The sequence below is a fragment of the Microcaecilia unicolor genome, chromosome 13, assembly GCF_901765095.1.
Source record: "Microcaecilia unicolor chromosome 13, aMicUni1.1, whole genome shotgun sequence".
In the NCBI taxonomy this organism is placed as follows: domain Eukaryota; kingdom Metazoa; phylum Chordata; class Amphibia; order Gymnophiona; family Siphonopidae; genus Microcaecilia; species Microcaecilia unicolor.
Genome location: NC_044043.1, coordinates 66,183,719 through 66,200,257, shown reverse-complemented (window position 1 = coordinate 66,200,257; position 16,539 = coordinate 66,183,719). Strand labels below are relative to the sequence as shown.

At 47.4% G+C, this 16,539-nt stretch overlaps 1 protein-coding gene across 1 annotated transcript in view; it reads left to right on the top strand.

The window, feature by feature from the left end:
* NMNAT1 (nicotinamide nucleotide adenylyltransferase 1) overlaps positions 1–15,835 on the top strand; it is a 49,698-nt gene extending 33,863 nt beyond the window's left edge. Inside the window, exons 8-11 of the mRNA XM_030222142.1 lie at positions 12,149–12,273; positions 13,074–13,252; positions 14,460–14,561; positions 15,521–15,835. Of these exons, the coding sequence (XP_030078002.1) occupies positions 12,149–12,273; positions 13,074–13,252; positions 14,460–14,561; positions 15,521–15,571 (457 nt within the window). The 3' untranslated portion in view covers positions 15,572–15,835. The remainder of the gene's footprint in view (positions 1–12,148; positions 12,274–13,073; positions 13,253–14,459; positions 14,562–15,520) is intronic.
* Positions 15,836–16,539: the final 704 nt, after the last annotated feature.

The following is a 16,539-nucleotide window of genomic DNA, read 5'->3' as shown; positions in this document are numbered from 1 at the left end:
GGTTTTCTCTTTTCCTCCTCTCTCCTTTTTTGCGGTATTGGAAGATAGTAGATTTTGTTTATTGGGGGAATATGGTCAGAGGAGTAATTGAGAATATCAGACAAATATTTTTTAAACAATTCAAGAGCACTCAGTTCTACCATTTTAGGAAAATTCAATATTCGCAAATTGAGCCGCCTGTTAAAGTTTTCAAGCTGATCGATTTTGTTATGGATAATAACTTTATCCTTAATCAGGCACTCAGTTGTAGTTTTTAATGAACTTAATTCTTGTTGGAAAAGTATTTTCTGGCTATCAGTATCTTGCTTGATTTTTTCTACAGAGTCAGACAAAAGATCAACTTTAATCACCAAAGAGGCAGTGTCTGAAGCAGCTTTTGTAATTGTCTTATTCAAATGCTGTAACATTATCCAAATGCTTCCTAGGGTTACCTCTGTGGGAGCTAATAGCTCCTGCTGTAAGTCATCTGCAGGCTTCTCTGGCAAGGCTCTGTCCGTCCCTCGAGGATTCCTCAGCCCCCCCTTCGGAGGCTTCTGAAAACTCTGCCTCACCTCTTGTGCTTGCAGGACACAGAGGAGGGTTAAGATCTGGAGAGGAAAGAGTTGTTACTAGCCCCAGTTGTTACTCCTCCAGACGCTCCCACAGCAGGGCTCCTCGCCTCCTTGTCCCGTGGCGTGGCGTGCTTGTAGCAAAACTATCAAGGGTCGACTGGACTAACTGGGTGGTTCCTGCCACGGATGGTAAGCTTTTTACCACCCCTTTCCTTTTTGTATGAGGCATCTTTCAGAGAAAACTATTATGTTTAAGATAGAAAAGGAAAAAAAATCCAGAGAGCCTCGATTCATGCTAACAGGCAACATCCGCCATCTTGAAACGCCCCTCGCAGCCACCATACAGGTCTTTATCTACCATCTTTTACTATGCTAAGTTTCTGCCCTAGACCTTAGTATGGAGCTTATTTTCACTTAAATTTACAAAGTTCCATAGGCTACTAAGGAACTTTGTAAGTCTAAGTGCTTTGAAAATATGCATCTAACAATGGCCTTGAACAGCAGGGCTTACGTCGCTAGGCAGCAGTGGCTAGGCTCAAGCCTATGCCTATGGTTCTGTGGACACACTATTAAAGCTGCATGCATGGTTCTTGTGATGTCTGCCTGCCTGCTAGCCCCCTCAGTGATCCAGTTAGGGAACAGGGGGGCTCCCTTCACTCAAAACACCAGGCAGACTATATAATAAAAAGAACAAGTGTGGAAAACATGCAGAATATGACTCAAGGGTAGAGTAGAGGGGCAATTCAAAGGGACTGGTACCAAAATATTCTGTTGGTTTGGAACTTGGAAGGAATAATAAAATTTAACCCAGTGTGATTTTATATCAGACAATTGGGTAGCACTGTCAACAGATTTCAAAGGATAGATTTTACAGTTTAACTATAGGGTGTCACCATCCCAAGACAATAGGTATTACTGTGCTTCTCCACCATACACCATACCCGGTGTACCTGAATGTAACTCACCTTGAGCTACTACTGAAAATGGTGTAAGCAAAATCCAAATTACAAAAAAAAAAATACAGCAACCAATAACAAACTGCATGGTTCAGTCACTAGATACCACAGTAAATTACAAAAAAAAAAGGAAAGCAACTAAATACAAATATCAATCTTGCCTTTTAAAAAGTTATTTTATGTGATACACTTGCATATCTGTGATGATTTTATAAATGTGTTGGTTGTAACATGTTTATAGATTATGTTGACTAGTATAGAACACAGAAAAATGTAGGCAGATAAATACCATATGGCTTATCCAGTCTGCCTATCCATGCCATCTACTCTCCCTACAACTCCCGTAGAGATCCTATGTACTTGCCCCTAGCTCTCTTGAATTCAGATACTGTTTTCGCATCCATCAATTCCACTGGCAGAGTGTTCAACTAATTCACCACCCATTCCATGAAGAAGTATTTCCTCAGGTTACTTCTATCCCCTTTCACCTTCATCCTATGGCCCCTCGTGCCAGAGCCATGGCCATCAAGAGGAGGGGCAGGGGGGCAAGATTCCCCAGGCCCGGTGCCAGCGATCAAAAAAGACAAAAGGAACTTGATATACTGCCTTTCTGAGGTTTTTGCAACTACATTCAAAGTGGTTTACATATATTCAGCTACTTATTTTGTACCAGGGGCAATGGAGGGTTAAATGATTTGCCCAGAGTAACAAGGAGCTGCAGTGGGAATTGAACTCAGTTCCCCAGGATCAAAGTCCACTGCACTAACCACTAGGCTACTCCTCCACTCAAAAAAAGACTATTGGCCAGCCTCAGGTCCTTCTTCCTGCTGCATCCTGCCTATGCCTTACTTCACAGGAGGCGGGACACAGCAGAAAGAAGGACCTATAGCCTGCAGAGTACGCTCTCTCATTCGTTGCTGTGGGAGGGGGCAGTGCTAGCATGGCCCTGAAGATTGTTTGCCCCGGACCCAGCTTTGTCTTTCAGCAGCCCTGTCCAGAGCTTCTTTTCAATTGAAGAGACTTGCCTCCTGTGCATTTATGCTGCATATGTATTTGAATGTCTGTATCATATCTGCCATGTCCTGCCTTTCTTCTAGATATTGAGGTCTTTGTCCTCGTACGCAGTGGTGTGCTGGTAAATTTTTAACAACAGGCTCTCTCCCCGGTCCACCACTGCGCCCCCCCCCCCCCCGTCCACCTCTGCGCCCCCCCCCCCCCCGTCCAACTCTGCGCCCCCCAAAATTGCAGAGCTGGCTATAGCCAGTGGGGGGGGGGGGGGGCAATGCATTACTCTCTCCAGGAAAAAAAAAATTAAATGATCCCAGGTTCCAATCTAATTCATGTTTCCATTTCATCATGCTGATCAATCCATAGACTGGTGGGTTGTGTCCATCTACCAGCAGGTGGAGATAGAGAGCAAACTTTGCCTCCCTATATGTGGTCATGTGCTGCCGGAAACTCCTCAGTATGTTCTCTATCTCAGCAGGTGGTGGTCACACACAGCAGCAGCTCTGGCTAGGCCTCCAAGCCTAATTTTTAGGTTTTGTTGAGTGCCTGGGGTTGAGGGCTCTTTTGAGCAAGTGCAAACCTGGTGGTGCCAGGTCCCTCCTTTTCTCCCCTCTCCCGCTGGCTCCGTTAAAAAAAAAAAAAAAAAAAAATTTTTGAACGTCTTTAAAGGCGTTTATTTCGACGTTTATTTAAACGTTCATTGCAGCTACTCACTGGGACACCAGGTCGTTACAGCTCGGAGCGGAAAGCAGGTAATTTTTACCTTTTTATAGCGGGCAGGGGATCCCCGATTTATCTCCACGTGGCTTATGGCGTCGGAGGGCGAGGGCGTAAGGAGTCGCTCCCCGGATCGCTTGAGCGCTTCTAGAGGGGATGCGGGGGTCTTAAAGCCTGATTCGCCCTTGTTGGGTGACAGTTTCGTGGCCGATGAATGTCCCGGTCCTTCATCCGGCGTGGCGTTTTTTCCCGCCATAAACGCCCATCCCCCGCTCCTCGCCTCCGCCATCTTGGCCGGCCACGCGGCTCGGACGGCTTCTTCTTGGGCCACCCTTGACGTTGGAGACATTAATGCCATGAACGCCCTTAATTTGGGCGACGGCACCAAAGCGGCTAAAGTTAAGCGCCGCTCTTCCCGCGCGGCTCCTTCGTGGAGTGTCGCGCCGGACGCCATTTTGGATGCGCAGCATGTTTCTCCCCCGCTCTTGCGAGCGCCGGTTGAGAGTGCGTCTAGGGCTGTTGCCCAGGCTGCGGAAGTGCACAGTCTGGGGGGTTTCTCCCCCGAGTTTATTTTGCTGCTGCATCAGGCCTTCCTTATGCAAAACGCTGCCCCTACTCCCTCGTCTGGTAAAGAGGTTGAGGTTCACAGAAGTAAACGCCCTCGGGTTGATTCCCAGGCCGTGGAGGACTTTGTCTCCTCCGATGTAGATGAGGGCAGCGTATCTGAGTTCTCCCAATGGTCCTTTGCGGATTCCTTGGAGGAGACGGATCCCCGCTCGGATGGAGCGGATGACCCCTCTGCAGCGCGGCTCTTTAGCTCAGAGAAGTTGCCCAACCTGATAGTGCAGGCCATGGGCATTTTGAAGATTTCCTCTCCGGAGGACGTCTCTCCCTCAGCCCCTGTTGGCTCTGCCATTATGCTGGGGACGAAACGCCCGCCCAGAACCTTCCACGTGCATGATGCCATGCACACCTTAATTTCGGCTCAATGGGATGTCCCGGAAGCGAGCCTTAAAGTGGCTAGGGCTATGTCCCGCCTATATCCTTTGCCTGAAGGCGAACGTGAGGCCTTTCTGTGGCCTACCGTGGATTCTTTAATCACTGCGGTGACTAAGAAAACGGCGTTGCCAGTGGAAGGTGGCACGGCCCTAAAGGACGCCCAAGACAGAAGATTGGAGGCGGCTTTAAGGTCGTCCATTGAGGCGGCTGCTTTAAATTTGCAGGCCTCAATTTGCGGCTCCTATGTGGCCAGGGCATGCCTGACTATGGTGCAGCGGGCTTCCCCCTCGGATCTTTCCTTGAGGGCTGATTGGCCGGCCCTGGAATCGGGCTTAGCCTATTTGGCAGACTTGCTGTATGATGTCTTGAGAGCCTCAGCTAAAGGCATGGCTCAGACAGTCTCTGCGCGGCGCTGGCTTTGGCTGAAACATTGGTCTGCGGACCACGCCTCTAAGTCCCGCCTGGCTAAGTTGCCTTTTAAAGGCAAGCTGCTCTTTGGGGTCGAGCTGGACAAAATCGTGACCGATCTCGGCACATCTAAGGGCAAGAAGTTACCAGAGGTCAGGGCTCGGGCTAGTACTCGCCCCGGTACCTCCAGAGGACGGTTTCAGGAAGCCCGTCGGTACCGCCCGGGCAGGTCGGGCTATTCTGCCTCCTCTTCCTTCAAGAGAAACTTCTTCCCCAAGCAGCATTCCTTTCGCAGAGACCGCCGTCCCGGAGGTGCTCCCTCCGGTCCTCCCCCAGGGTCTCGTACCCAATGACGGGGCCTTGGTCCACGCCCCAGTGCAGATTGGAGGACGGCTGTCCTCGTTTCTGGGCGAGTGGACCACAATAACTTCAGACGCTTGGGTGCTGGAAGTCATCAGAGACGGCTACAAGCTAGAGTTCTGCCGACCCTTAAGAGACGGGTTCGTTCTCTCTCCCTGCAAGTCTCCGGTCAAAGCTGTGGCAGTGCAGCAGACCTTGAACAATCTGATCCGCCTGGGTGCGGTCGTTCCGGTGCCAAAAAATCAGCTTGGGAAGGGACGTTACTCCATTTACTTTGTGGTGCCAAAGAAAGGAGGTTCTGTACGGCCTATCCTCGACCTCAAAGGGGTCAATCGGGCCTTGAAAGTTCGGCACTTTCGCATGGAGACTCTCCGCTCTGTTATAGCGGCAGTGAAGGCAGGGGAGTACCTGGCATCCTTGGACATCAAGGAAGCGTACTTGCATATTCCCATCTGGCCTCCTCATCAACGCTTTCTGCGTTTTGCAGTACTGGGCTGACACTTCCAGTTCAGAGCCCTCCCGTTCGGGTTGGCTACTGCTCCGCGAACCTTCTCCAAAGTAATGGTGGTCATCGCGGCCTTCCTGAGGAAGGAAGGAGTACAAGTCCATCCTTATCTGGACGACTGGTTGATCCGAGCCCCCTCTTATGTAGAGTGCGGGAAAGCTGTGAACCGGGTGGTTGCTCTTTTGAGCTCCCTGGGGTGGATCATCAACTGGGAGAAAAGCCAGCTGCGCCCAACTCAGTCCCTGGAGTATCTGGGAGTTCGATTCGACACCCAAGTGGGCAGAGTGTTCCTGCCAGACAATCGGATTGTCAAGCTTCAGGCTCAGGTGGACCAGTTCCTAGTAGCCTCTCCTCTTCGGGCTTGGGACTATGTGCAGCTGTTGGGCTCTATGACGGCCACGATGGAAGTAGTGCCCTGGGCCAGGGCTCATATGAGACCACTACAACACTCTCTGCTGCAGCGCTGGACTCCGATGTCGGAGGATTATGCTGTGCGCCTTCCCTTGGACCCAGCAGTGCGCAAGGCGCTGAGCTGGTGGACGCAGACAGACAAGTTGTCTGCAGGAATGCCTCTGGTGACCCCGGAGTGGATTGTCGTCACGACGGACGCCTCTTTGTCGGGCTGGGGAGCCCACTGCTTGGGAAGGACAGCGCAGGGGCTCTGGTCTCCTGCAGAGGCAAAGTGGTCTATCAACCTCCTGGAACTCAGAGCCATTCGGTTGGCGCTTTTGGAGTTCATCCCGGTACTGGCGTTGAAGCCAGTACGGGTCCTGTCGGACAATGCCACGGCTGTGGCCTATGTCAACCGCCAGGGAGGTACCAAGAGCGCCCCTCTAGCCAAGGAGGCCATGAATCTATGCCAGTGGGCGGAAGCGAACCTGGAACAGCTGTCAGCGGCCCACATTGCCGGAGTCTTGAATGTCAAGGCGGACTTTCTCAGTCGCCATACCTTGGAGCCCGGAGAGTGGCAGCTATCTGCTCAGGCGTTCTTGGGCATCACGAAGCGCTGGGGCCAGCCGAGCCTAGATCTGATGGCGTCATCGGCCAATTGCCAAGTGCCGCGCTTTTTCAGCAGAGGACGGGACCCTCGATCCCTGGGAGTAGATGCTCTTCTCCAACAGTGGCCGACACAAGAGCTTCTCTATGTGTTCCCGCCCTGGCCCATGTTGGGCAGGGTGCTAGACCGGGTGGCAAAGCATCCGGGCCGGATAATCCTGGTGGGTCCGGATTGGCCCAGACGTCCCTGGTATGCGGACTTGATCAGGCTCTCAGTGGACGAACCTCTGCGACTGCCAGTGGAGCAGGGCCTGTTACATCAGGGTCCCGTGGTGATGGAGGATCCCTCCCCCTTTGGTCTTACGGCCTGGCTATTGAGCGGCAGAGTCTGAGGAAGAAGGGCTTCTCAGACAAGGTCATCACCACTCTGCTGAGAGCGAGGAAGCGCTCTACTTCTTCTGCTTACGCCAGGGTTTGGCGTACCTTTGCAGCGTGGTGTGAAGCAGGTTCACTTTCTCCATTTACTGCTCCAATTTCTTCAGTGCTGGCGTTCCTGCAAGAAGGTCTGGAGAAAGGCCTGTCGCTCAGTTCCCTGAAAGTCCAGGTAGCGGCCCTGGCTTGCTTCAGGGGCCGCCTGAAGGGTGCTTCCCTGGCTTCGCAGCCAGATGTGGTGCGGTTCCTCAAGGGAGTTAATCACCTGCGCCCTCCTCTGCACTCAGTGGTGCCTGTGTGGAATCTCAACCTGGTGCTAAGAGCCTTGCAAAAGCCGCCTTTTGAACCCTTGTCGAGGGCATCTCTGAAAGACCTGACGTTGAAAGCAGTCTTTTTGGTGGCTATCACTTCAGCCAGAAGAGTTTCCGAGCTCCAGGCACTCTCTTGTCGAGAGCCTTTTCTGCAGTTCACTGAGGCAGGAGTGACTATTCGCACAGTGCCTTCCTTCCTGCCCAAGATTGTTTCTCGCTTCCATGTGAGTCAGCAGCTCTGTCTCCCTTCCTTTCGTAGGGAGGACTACCCAGAAGAGTATTCTGCTCTCAAATATCTGGATGTGAGACGGGTCATCATCAGATACTTGGAAGTGACCAATGATTTCCGGAAATCGGATCATCTGTTTGTCCTGTTTGCAGGTCCTCGTAAGGGTCTGCAGGCTACTAAGCCTACAGTGGCAAGATGGGTCAAGGAAGCCATTGCAGCGGCTTATGTGGCCGCGGGGAAGGTGCCGCCTATCCAGCTGAAGGCTCACTCCACTAGAGCTCAGGCGGCCTCGATGGCAGAGGCCGGGTCCGTCTCCTTGGAAGAGATTTGCAAGGCGGCAACTTGGGCGTCGGCCCATACCTTCTCCAGACATTACCGCTTGACTGTGGCTGCTCGGGCGGAGGCCCGGTTTGGAGCTTCAGTGTTGCGATCAGGGATTGCTATGTCCCGCCCTGGGTGAGTACTGCTTCGGTACATCCCACCAGTCTATGGATTGATCAGCATGATGAAATGGAAGGTAAAATTAGGTTTCATACCTGATAATTTTCTTTCCATTAATCATAGCTGATCAATCCATAGCCCCTCCCAGATATCTGTACTGTTTTTTATTCTGGTTGCATTTCAGGTTCAAGTTTAGTCTTCAGTTACTTCAGAAAGACTTCGTGTTCAAGTTTTTTCACTTGGATTCTTCAAGAGTTGAGACGAGTTTGTGTTACAGTGAGCTGCTGCATTCCTCTCCCCTCCGTTTTACGGGGCTGGATTGAGATTTAAATTCTGCCAGCACTCCCTCCTGCTTCGTGCGGCTGTAGGGCAGCTTTGTACCCTTCCCGCTTCGGCGGTGTTAGGGTCAGTCAGCTCCTCCCGCGGTTGCGGTTGCAGGATAAGCCAGATCCCCCCGCATCGGCGGGTGTGGTGTCCCTCCCCCGCTCCGCGGGGATGAGCTGGACGGATTCCCCTCCCCCACTTGTGTGGGGATGAGCTGGGTTAATTCCCCTCCCCCATTTCGGCGGTGGTGAGCTGGGCAGAGTGTCCCTTCGTGGGTGTAATTCTCTAAGTGCTGAGTCCTGCGGATGGAGCTTTGATATCGACATACTGAGGAGTTTCCGGCAGCACATGACCACATATAGGGAGGCAAAGTTTGCTCTCTATCTCCACCTGCTGGTAGATGGACACAACCCACCAGTCTATGGATTGATCAGCTATGATTAATGGAAAGAAAATTATCAGGTATGAAACCTAATTTTACCTTAATGTGGGATAAAATGCCATAAAAAGTAAATAAATATAAACTTTTAATGTTGAGCACCTGATTCTCAAAGTGAACATATTCCAAACACTATAATGAAAATAAAATGATTTTTTCTACCTTTGTTGTCTGGTGACTGTTTTTCTGATCATGCTGGCCCAGTATCCAATTCTGCTGCTATCTGTCCTCCTAACTCTGTTTCCAGGGCTTCCTTTCCATTTATTTCTTTTACTTTCCTCCTTTCTTCTTCATTTCTGGTCCTCAGCTTCTGCCTATTTTCTTCATCCATGTGCAGTTTTTCTCCTTTCTTCCTTTTCCCTTATCTTATCTCCTTCCTCACTCTTCCCTCCCCTCCATCTATGTCCAGCATTTATTCTCTCTCCCCTCCTCTCCCCCTGCCCTCCATTCACCCATGGCCAGCGACCCTTCTCTCCCCTGCCCTCCATCCACCCATGGCCAGCAGCTCCCTTCTCTCCCCTGCCACCCCCTCCCGACTTGTTCCGCAAATTCTCCTGCTTCCTCCCTTGCAGCTTCAGGAAAGTCCCAATGAGGTCTGAATAATTTAGAAGTGTATTGTGTACCATAATTTCAGAGACAACGATGGGAAGGAAAATTATCTTTAGTAAGCAAGTGAGAGAAAAAAACGACAGACAAACTTAGTTCCTGTCCTCTGTCAACAACCTAGAGTCAGAGAAAATGTTTGGATTTTTTTGCAACATCAAACTTTCCTCCGCCCGATCGCGCTTCAAAATGGCCGCCGAGACTTACAGAAGTCTCGCAAGGCCGCCTCTGGAAGTCTCGGTGGCCATTTTTAAAGAGCAAACAGGCGGCGGAGGAAAGTCAGCGATAGCAGCGGGCAGGCAACACTGCCTGCCCCGAAGAATTCGATAGTCAAGGTAGGATCGGTGAGGGACCGGATCCGGAGGGCGGAGGGAGGGAGAGCCGGCTCGCCCTTTCCAACAACCGGCTCGCAAGTCCGGCCAAAATTTAACAACCGGATCTTGCGAGCCGGAGCGAGCCGGCTCCAGCACACCACTGCCCGTACGCTTTATGACCAAGACCACTGACCATTTTAATAGCCACCCTCCAGATCAGCTCCATCCTGTTTATATCTTTTTGAAATTGCGGTCTCCAGAATTGTACACAATATTCTAAATGAGGTCTCAGAGTCTTATATAGGGGCATCACCTCCTTTTTCTTACTGGCCATTCCTCTCCCTATGCACCCAAACGCCCTTCTAGCTTTCACCATTGCCTTTTCTACATGTTTGGTCAACTTAAGATCACCAAATATGATCACACCCAAGTCCTGCTCCTCTTTCATGCACAAAAGTTCTATACCATCTAACCTGTTCAGTTCCCTCGGGTTTTTGCAGCCCAAACACATGACCCTGCATTTTTTAGCATTAAATTTCAGCTGACAAATTCCAAACCATTCCTCTAGCTTCGCTAAATCCTTCCTTATGTTATCCATCAGGGGTGTCTACCCTATTGCAGATTTTGATATCATCTGCAAAGAGGCAAACCTTACCAGACAGCCCTTCAGCAACATCGCTTATAAAAATGTTAAAAAAAGAACCGACCCATCCATATAATCTCATAAAATGTTAGGCAATTCATTACCCTTTCAGGCAGCACTAATCTGGATGCTCTTCCTTTATCTATTTGGGGAACTACAGATTATCTTTGTTTTAGAAAACTATTGAACATTTTTTATATTTAGAAAATATGTATTAGGCCTGTAATGATCTTAGGGTAGCTGATGTAATTTTAGTTGATGTCTTTTAATTGTTGTTGTGCTGACTTTATAATAATTTTTATTTCAATGTAATTCCTAGTTACTGACTAGTTGCTCTTATTGTTAGCTGCTTTGAACCTGAATGGCAACTGCAGGTTATAAGATCTTTTTACAACGAAAATAAAGGGGTAGATATTCAAAGTGATTTATAAATGGCCAGGGCTATCCGGGGATATTCAGTGGCACATAAGTAGTTAGTTCTGCTGAATATCCGCACTATCCGGCCAACTCCTAAACAGCTTTATGTCCTAGGGCTTTGGAGCATAGGGTGTGCCCCCTGCCACTATGGGAGGCCCTCGGTGAAATCTTGCTTGACGTCACAATATTTTGTGAACATGAGATTCCACTGGCCAGGAGAAACCTATTGCAGCAATCCTGTGACTGAAACATGAGTAGCTTTAATGGGTCAGATGAATGGTCCGTTCAGCCCAGTATCCTTCTTTCCAAACAGTGGCCAAGCCAGGCCACAAGCACCTGGCAGAAACCCAAACCATGGCAACACTCCATACTACAAATCCCAGGGCAAGCAGTTGCTTCCCATGTCTGTCTCAATAGCAGATAATGGACTTTTCCTCCAGGAATTTGTCCAAACCTTTTTTAAAGCCAGATACACTAACTGCTGTTACCACATCCTCCGGCAAAGAGTTCCAGAACTTAAGTATTTGTTGAGTGAAAAAAATATTTCCTCCTATTTGTTTTAAACGTATTTCCATGTAATTTCCTCGAGTGTCCGTCTTTGTACTTTTGGAATGAGTAAAAAAATGGATTTACTTGTACTTGTTCTACACCACTCAGGATTTTGTAGACCTCAATCATATCTCCTCTTACTCCTCTCTTTTCCAAGCTGAAGAGCCCTAACCTCTTTAGCCTTTCCTCATAGCCCCAAAGACTGTTTAACATATGAATGGATTAATTTTAGAATAGTAAGGCCATGAGTGCTTTGAAATGGTGGTGGCAAGATGTTTGTCTGTAAAAGAGATTAAAGTAGTGTAGTGCTATGTTAGCCCACGTTCACTGCAATATAGTTTAAAAAAGGATGTCAGTATAATCTACAGACTGTGAGTGAGAAAAAAAAAAAGAAGGTGTTGGCAACCCTAAAGTGACCTTTTCCCTACCAGCTCTGGGCTGTTGGGTCTCCATATCCTGTAGCTTTACAGGGAGGGGATCTCTTTCTCTTACAGACACAGCAGGATGTGGGACAAACCTCCATTCAGAAATAAATAATTAAAAAAAAAAAATCAGGGTGAGAGGTGGGAGCAGTGACTCATTTACAGTAACATTTGCTCCATAAAGCATTTCAAGCTATGAACTGTAACCTACAACCCTGACTCCTTCACCTCTGGCTTGTATCAGACTATGCCACTTCCCTCCCCCCAACCCCCATACCAGTGTTCTTCCTTACACAGTGTCATAACAACATAAGAGTAGCCATACTGAGTCAGACCAATGCTTCTAGCCCAGTGTCCTGTTTTCCAAACAGTGGCAAAGGCAGGATCTAATTTCACCCACTTCTGTTCCAGTATCAGTCGACTCTTAAGGGGATTGCGGTGACCAACCCCCCCCCCCCCCCTTGGTCTAGGACAGGCCCCGCCCCTCGTGCGGGGTATTTAATTTGGTTTTAGGGGCGAATTTAAGCAGCGGCTTGTATACTGTGTAATCTTTGTAGGTGGCTGGTGTTAGTTATGGCTCTTGTGGATTTCAGTGGCGCGTGGAACTTGGTGAGCAGTGAGAATTTCGACAATTACATGAAGAGTCTCGGTAAGAGCTGACCCGAAAGATTGGTTGTAAATGATAAGATTCCGGCTGTGCATTATTGGTTCCAATTACTGAGTAGATTCCGACGTGTGGTTGCCGGTTTCTTGATAAACCCGAGGCACTTATCATCAAGACTTCTGATTTTGTATATTTGTTCAACAAAATCTGCCTACAGCTTCAGAAACTTCTCTGGAGTGGAGAAATCTTTATTATTAATTCTTAATGGTCAAAACTTTATAAATGTTGTGATATCGAAAGCCAACTCTCTTGTTAGAAGCAATAAATGTAATTATTGTGATATCGAAAGCTAGCTCTCTATTCACTTTAGAACCAGTCTCGAACCAGCCTAATAAGCGGACGGACTGATTAGCCTTACAAGATGTATATATCTGCTAAATTTACTATCAGCCCTCTGCGTAGTGACCTCTGGTGGTCACACGGAGGAGCACCTGGTTTAAGCTGTCATCATCTCGGTGCTTACGAGGAAAAGGATACTTAAGGTAAGGCAGGTGCTCTGGATACAGGGAGTGTCTGTTTGTAAAAAAGGAGTATATACACCCGTTCATACACCTTTAGCTGAAAGCACTGTTATATAGAAATTTGAAGAAGCTCCTGTCTTTGTACGATATTGAAGTTATTCTTTCCGCCTTTATCTTTTCCTTTGCCACACGCTTTCATTTTTTCTCTTCTGCCTCGTGTGTGTGTGTGTTAACTCATTTTGTAATACTTTAGGAGTTGCTGCATAGGGGCATGTCCTATATATATATTTTTTAAGGCTTAATTTTTTTTAACCCCTTGCCCAGATATTGACTTCATGACTCGTAAAGTAGCAAAAATGCTGACGCCACAGAAGGTGATCGAGCAACAGGGAGATAAGTTTTCCATCCGAACTCTCAGCACTTTCCGGAACTACTTTGTAGAGTTCAAAGTGGGAGAAGAGTTTGAAGAAGACACAAAGGGCTTGGATAATAGGAAACTCCTGGTAACTCCCCCACCTCCCAAACCCTTTACTTCATGTAGCCGCTAAGCAATCTTGTGTGGGGAACGAATACCAGTTGTTAAACTTTGTGGGGTTCTGTCCAGCTGACTGTTGCTCAGCCTTATAGCAGAAATTCTCAGGCATCTAGGTGCCTGTAATCAAAAGTAAATGCAGGCACCAGTGAATATTAGCGCTGTACTAGTGACCGCATTTACCAGTGCAGAATGATCAGAGGAGTCTGGCATGCAAATGTAGTCAAGCTAATTTAAATTAGGTCATTTTGTATTCTCCCCAATCATAGGAAAAGAGCACCTGAAACAAAGGTGTCTTACTGCTTTAAAAAGGTCAGGTCTGAGTAGGCGTTAGGGTGTTGGAAGAGAGGATTTCCCATGATTCTCATGTTTCTCTTATGGTTCTGTATTTTTGTTACATTTGTACCCAGGGCTTTCCCACTCATAGTAGCAGGTTATACAGGTACTTATTTGTACCTGGGGCAATGGAGGGTTAAGTGACTTGCCCAGAGTCACAAGGAGCTGCCTGTGCCTGCAGTGGGAATCGAACCCAGTTCTCCAGGACCAAAGTCCACTGCTTCCAAAAACAATTAAAATCTACCAGTTTTGATTGCTTTTGGAAGCAGAAGGAAGCACGTGCAAGCCCTTGAGTACTGGTTGTGAGAAACAGTAGACCCGAACATGAAGCACACATCGGCATTCTTGTCCTATGTCTACATTTAAAGTGGCCATGCTCTTAAAAAAAAACAAAAAAAAAACCATTGGTGTCTTGTTACTTGCATCCAGAAAATTTTTAAAAAGCTTATTCAGGCTGCAGAAAACAGAAGCTGTGTGCTTCACATTCAGCTTTTACTAGGTGCATACACACGAGCTGAGCTTACTGCTGATCTCTTCTGCACATGCACCAAGCACAATCCTCCCACCAAACTTTCTAAAGCTCAAAGCTATGAGTGTGCCTTTATTTGCATCTCATTAGCTTTGGGCATTAGGGTGGCATTCTGCACTGTTCCAGTGGTATTCTTATGGCGCTATTCAGAATAGCGCTAGTTTTGATCTAGCTCTCTGTGCCTCTTGAGGGCTGGAAGAGACTGCCATATCCTGAACCTGGTCTGCTGGCAATCTCCTTCATACATCTTCATTAGAGGTATCATATCTTCATACATGTTGATTAGGGTGACTTTTTTTTTTTTGTCTTGTAGAGTTTGGTTACCTGGGACAATAACAGACTTGTCTGTGTGCAGAAAGGAGAGAAGAAAAACAGAAGCTGGACTCACTGGGTCCAGGGTGATGAGCTGCATCTGGTAATCTTTCTTGGTTCCTCCTCCCACCTCGCTCAACTCAATGTGACCCCAAGAAAGGGTAGGAGGAAACATACAAGATAAAATTGTCGTATCCCTGGGAAGACCTTTTGGGATTTTGTTTTTCTATATTGGACCTCTTACATGTCCCTAGACATCTGTTCCCCTTTGCCTTTGGTAACTGAACCTTTTTGGAGGTTGGAGGGGTTACACATCTTGAGCAGTTCCTGGGAGGAGGGGGTAAGAGGGCTATGGTAGCACATGATCAGTAGATGTGATCCCTTCTCCCTCTAAGAGGATGGAGTGCCTATGAAGGATGTGATGAAACACTTCCAATGTGCTTTCTTGTGTTGGGATGTAAGCTGTAAATTGCCCTGAAGACTGGTGGGCAACATCTCACCAAGGTAGTATCAAGAACACTCCAATTTTAATGACCCATGATCAGAAGAAATATGAGGGACAGATGGAATAGCTTGAGGTGAGGGTGGGAAATAGTGCACAAGGATTAAGTGTGAAGCTCTTTGAGCAGGGACTGTCTTTCTTCTATGTTTGTGCAGCGCTGCGTACGCCTTGTAGCGCTATAGAAATGCTAAATAGTAGTAGTAGCCTGTGCCAAGTGTCATCTGCCAGGTACTAAGGCTAGACAGGTCAATTCTCATTACCTGTGCAGCAACAATTGTAAACTCAGTCAGTGCTAGTGACAGTGGCTGAAATAGGTGGATGTGGAGTGTGAAGAAGGCTGGAGGTAGTATGTCTTTTTTTTTAATGGCTTTATTGAACTGTTTAATGCATTTTTATTGTATTGTGAAACAAAGAGCAGGTATCAATTGAAATGAAGAGGCTTGAAATGTGTTGTGGCTGGGCAATGTTCACTTTCCAGCTTCTACTCCTAGTCCATTTTAGTAGTGGTTCTTCTATTTTGTTCTGGATAATAGTTGTAAAATATGCTTTCTTGTCCTCAGGAGCTGCGCTGTGAGGATCAGCTGTGTAAACAGGTTTATAAGAAAGTATAAGGCCTGGCCTCAACAGTCTCCAGAAGACACATGACCTGATGCTCCTCTCTGCTACTTTTAGTCAGAGGCTGTGGTAACTGTTCTGAAATCTGCCAGTAAACTTGGTTTTGCAAGTTATTTACCAGGCCATTCTCTTTCAGCAAGATTGCATTTGCTACTTTGTATACACTTTGTAAGTGAGATGCTTTTCTTTCTGTTGAATGAATCACAAACTTGGTCCAAAAATCTATTTGCTCTTACCAATAAACACTCTTAGTAACTATAGTGTATATACTAGTTGTGTGTTTTTCATATTCTGTATGGCCATTAGGAGATAGGGAACTCCTACACTGAAGACTATGCTTCCCTTCCCCAGTGATGGCATTATGATTCACTGTTCAGCTGTTTCTCTGCCTAGGATAAACAGCAGTAGAGCATTGCTACTATTCTGCTAGGTGTGGCAATAAAATAATTAGCCTGCTCTGGGCTATGGTTAAAAAAAAAAAAAAAAAGCTGAGTGCCAGACAAGCAAGGAATGGAAACATGCACAACCACAACCAGATTTATTAATGTCCTGACACAGTTGTCTAATGTTTATCAGAGGTCCAACAGTCTAAACATTTTAAAACATAAAAAATTAACATGAAGGTAAAAGTTAAACTCCAACAATCACCACAATGTACATCTCCAAAACATACATCTAAACTACAAATTTAAATCACCTTAAAACCTAAAGTACACAAGGTGACTAAATCTGCAGCCAAAATTTGCCACAGTGCCTTGCAGGTCCTCCCAGGCAGCTGCTGCCACAAGACCCCTCCCTGGAAGAGGGTGAGCTGACTGGCCACATGGTGGATACCTGGATGTTGGGTTATAGGGTGAAAGGTCTCTTTCTGTAAATTATTGAGCTGCATTACAGGAATGTCAGTGCTGTATTCACAGGGCATATAGTTTTCAGAGACAGATTTTATAGAGCAGGCTAGCTTCCC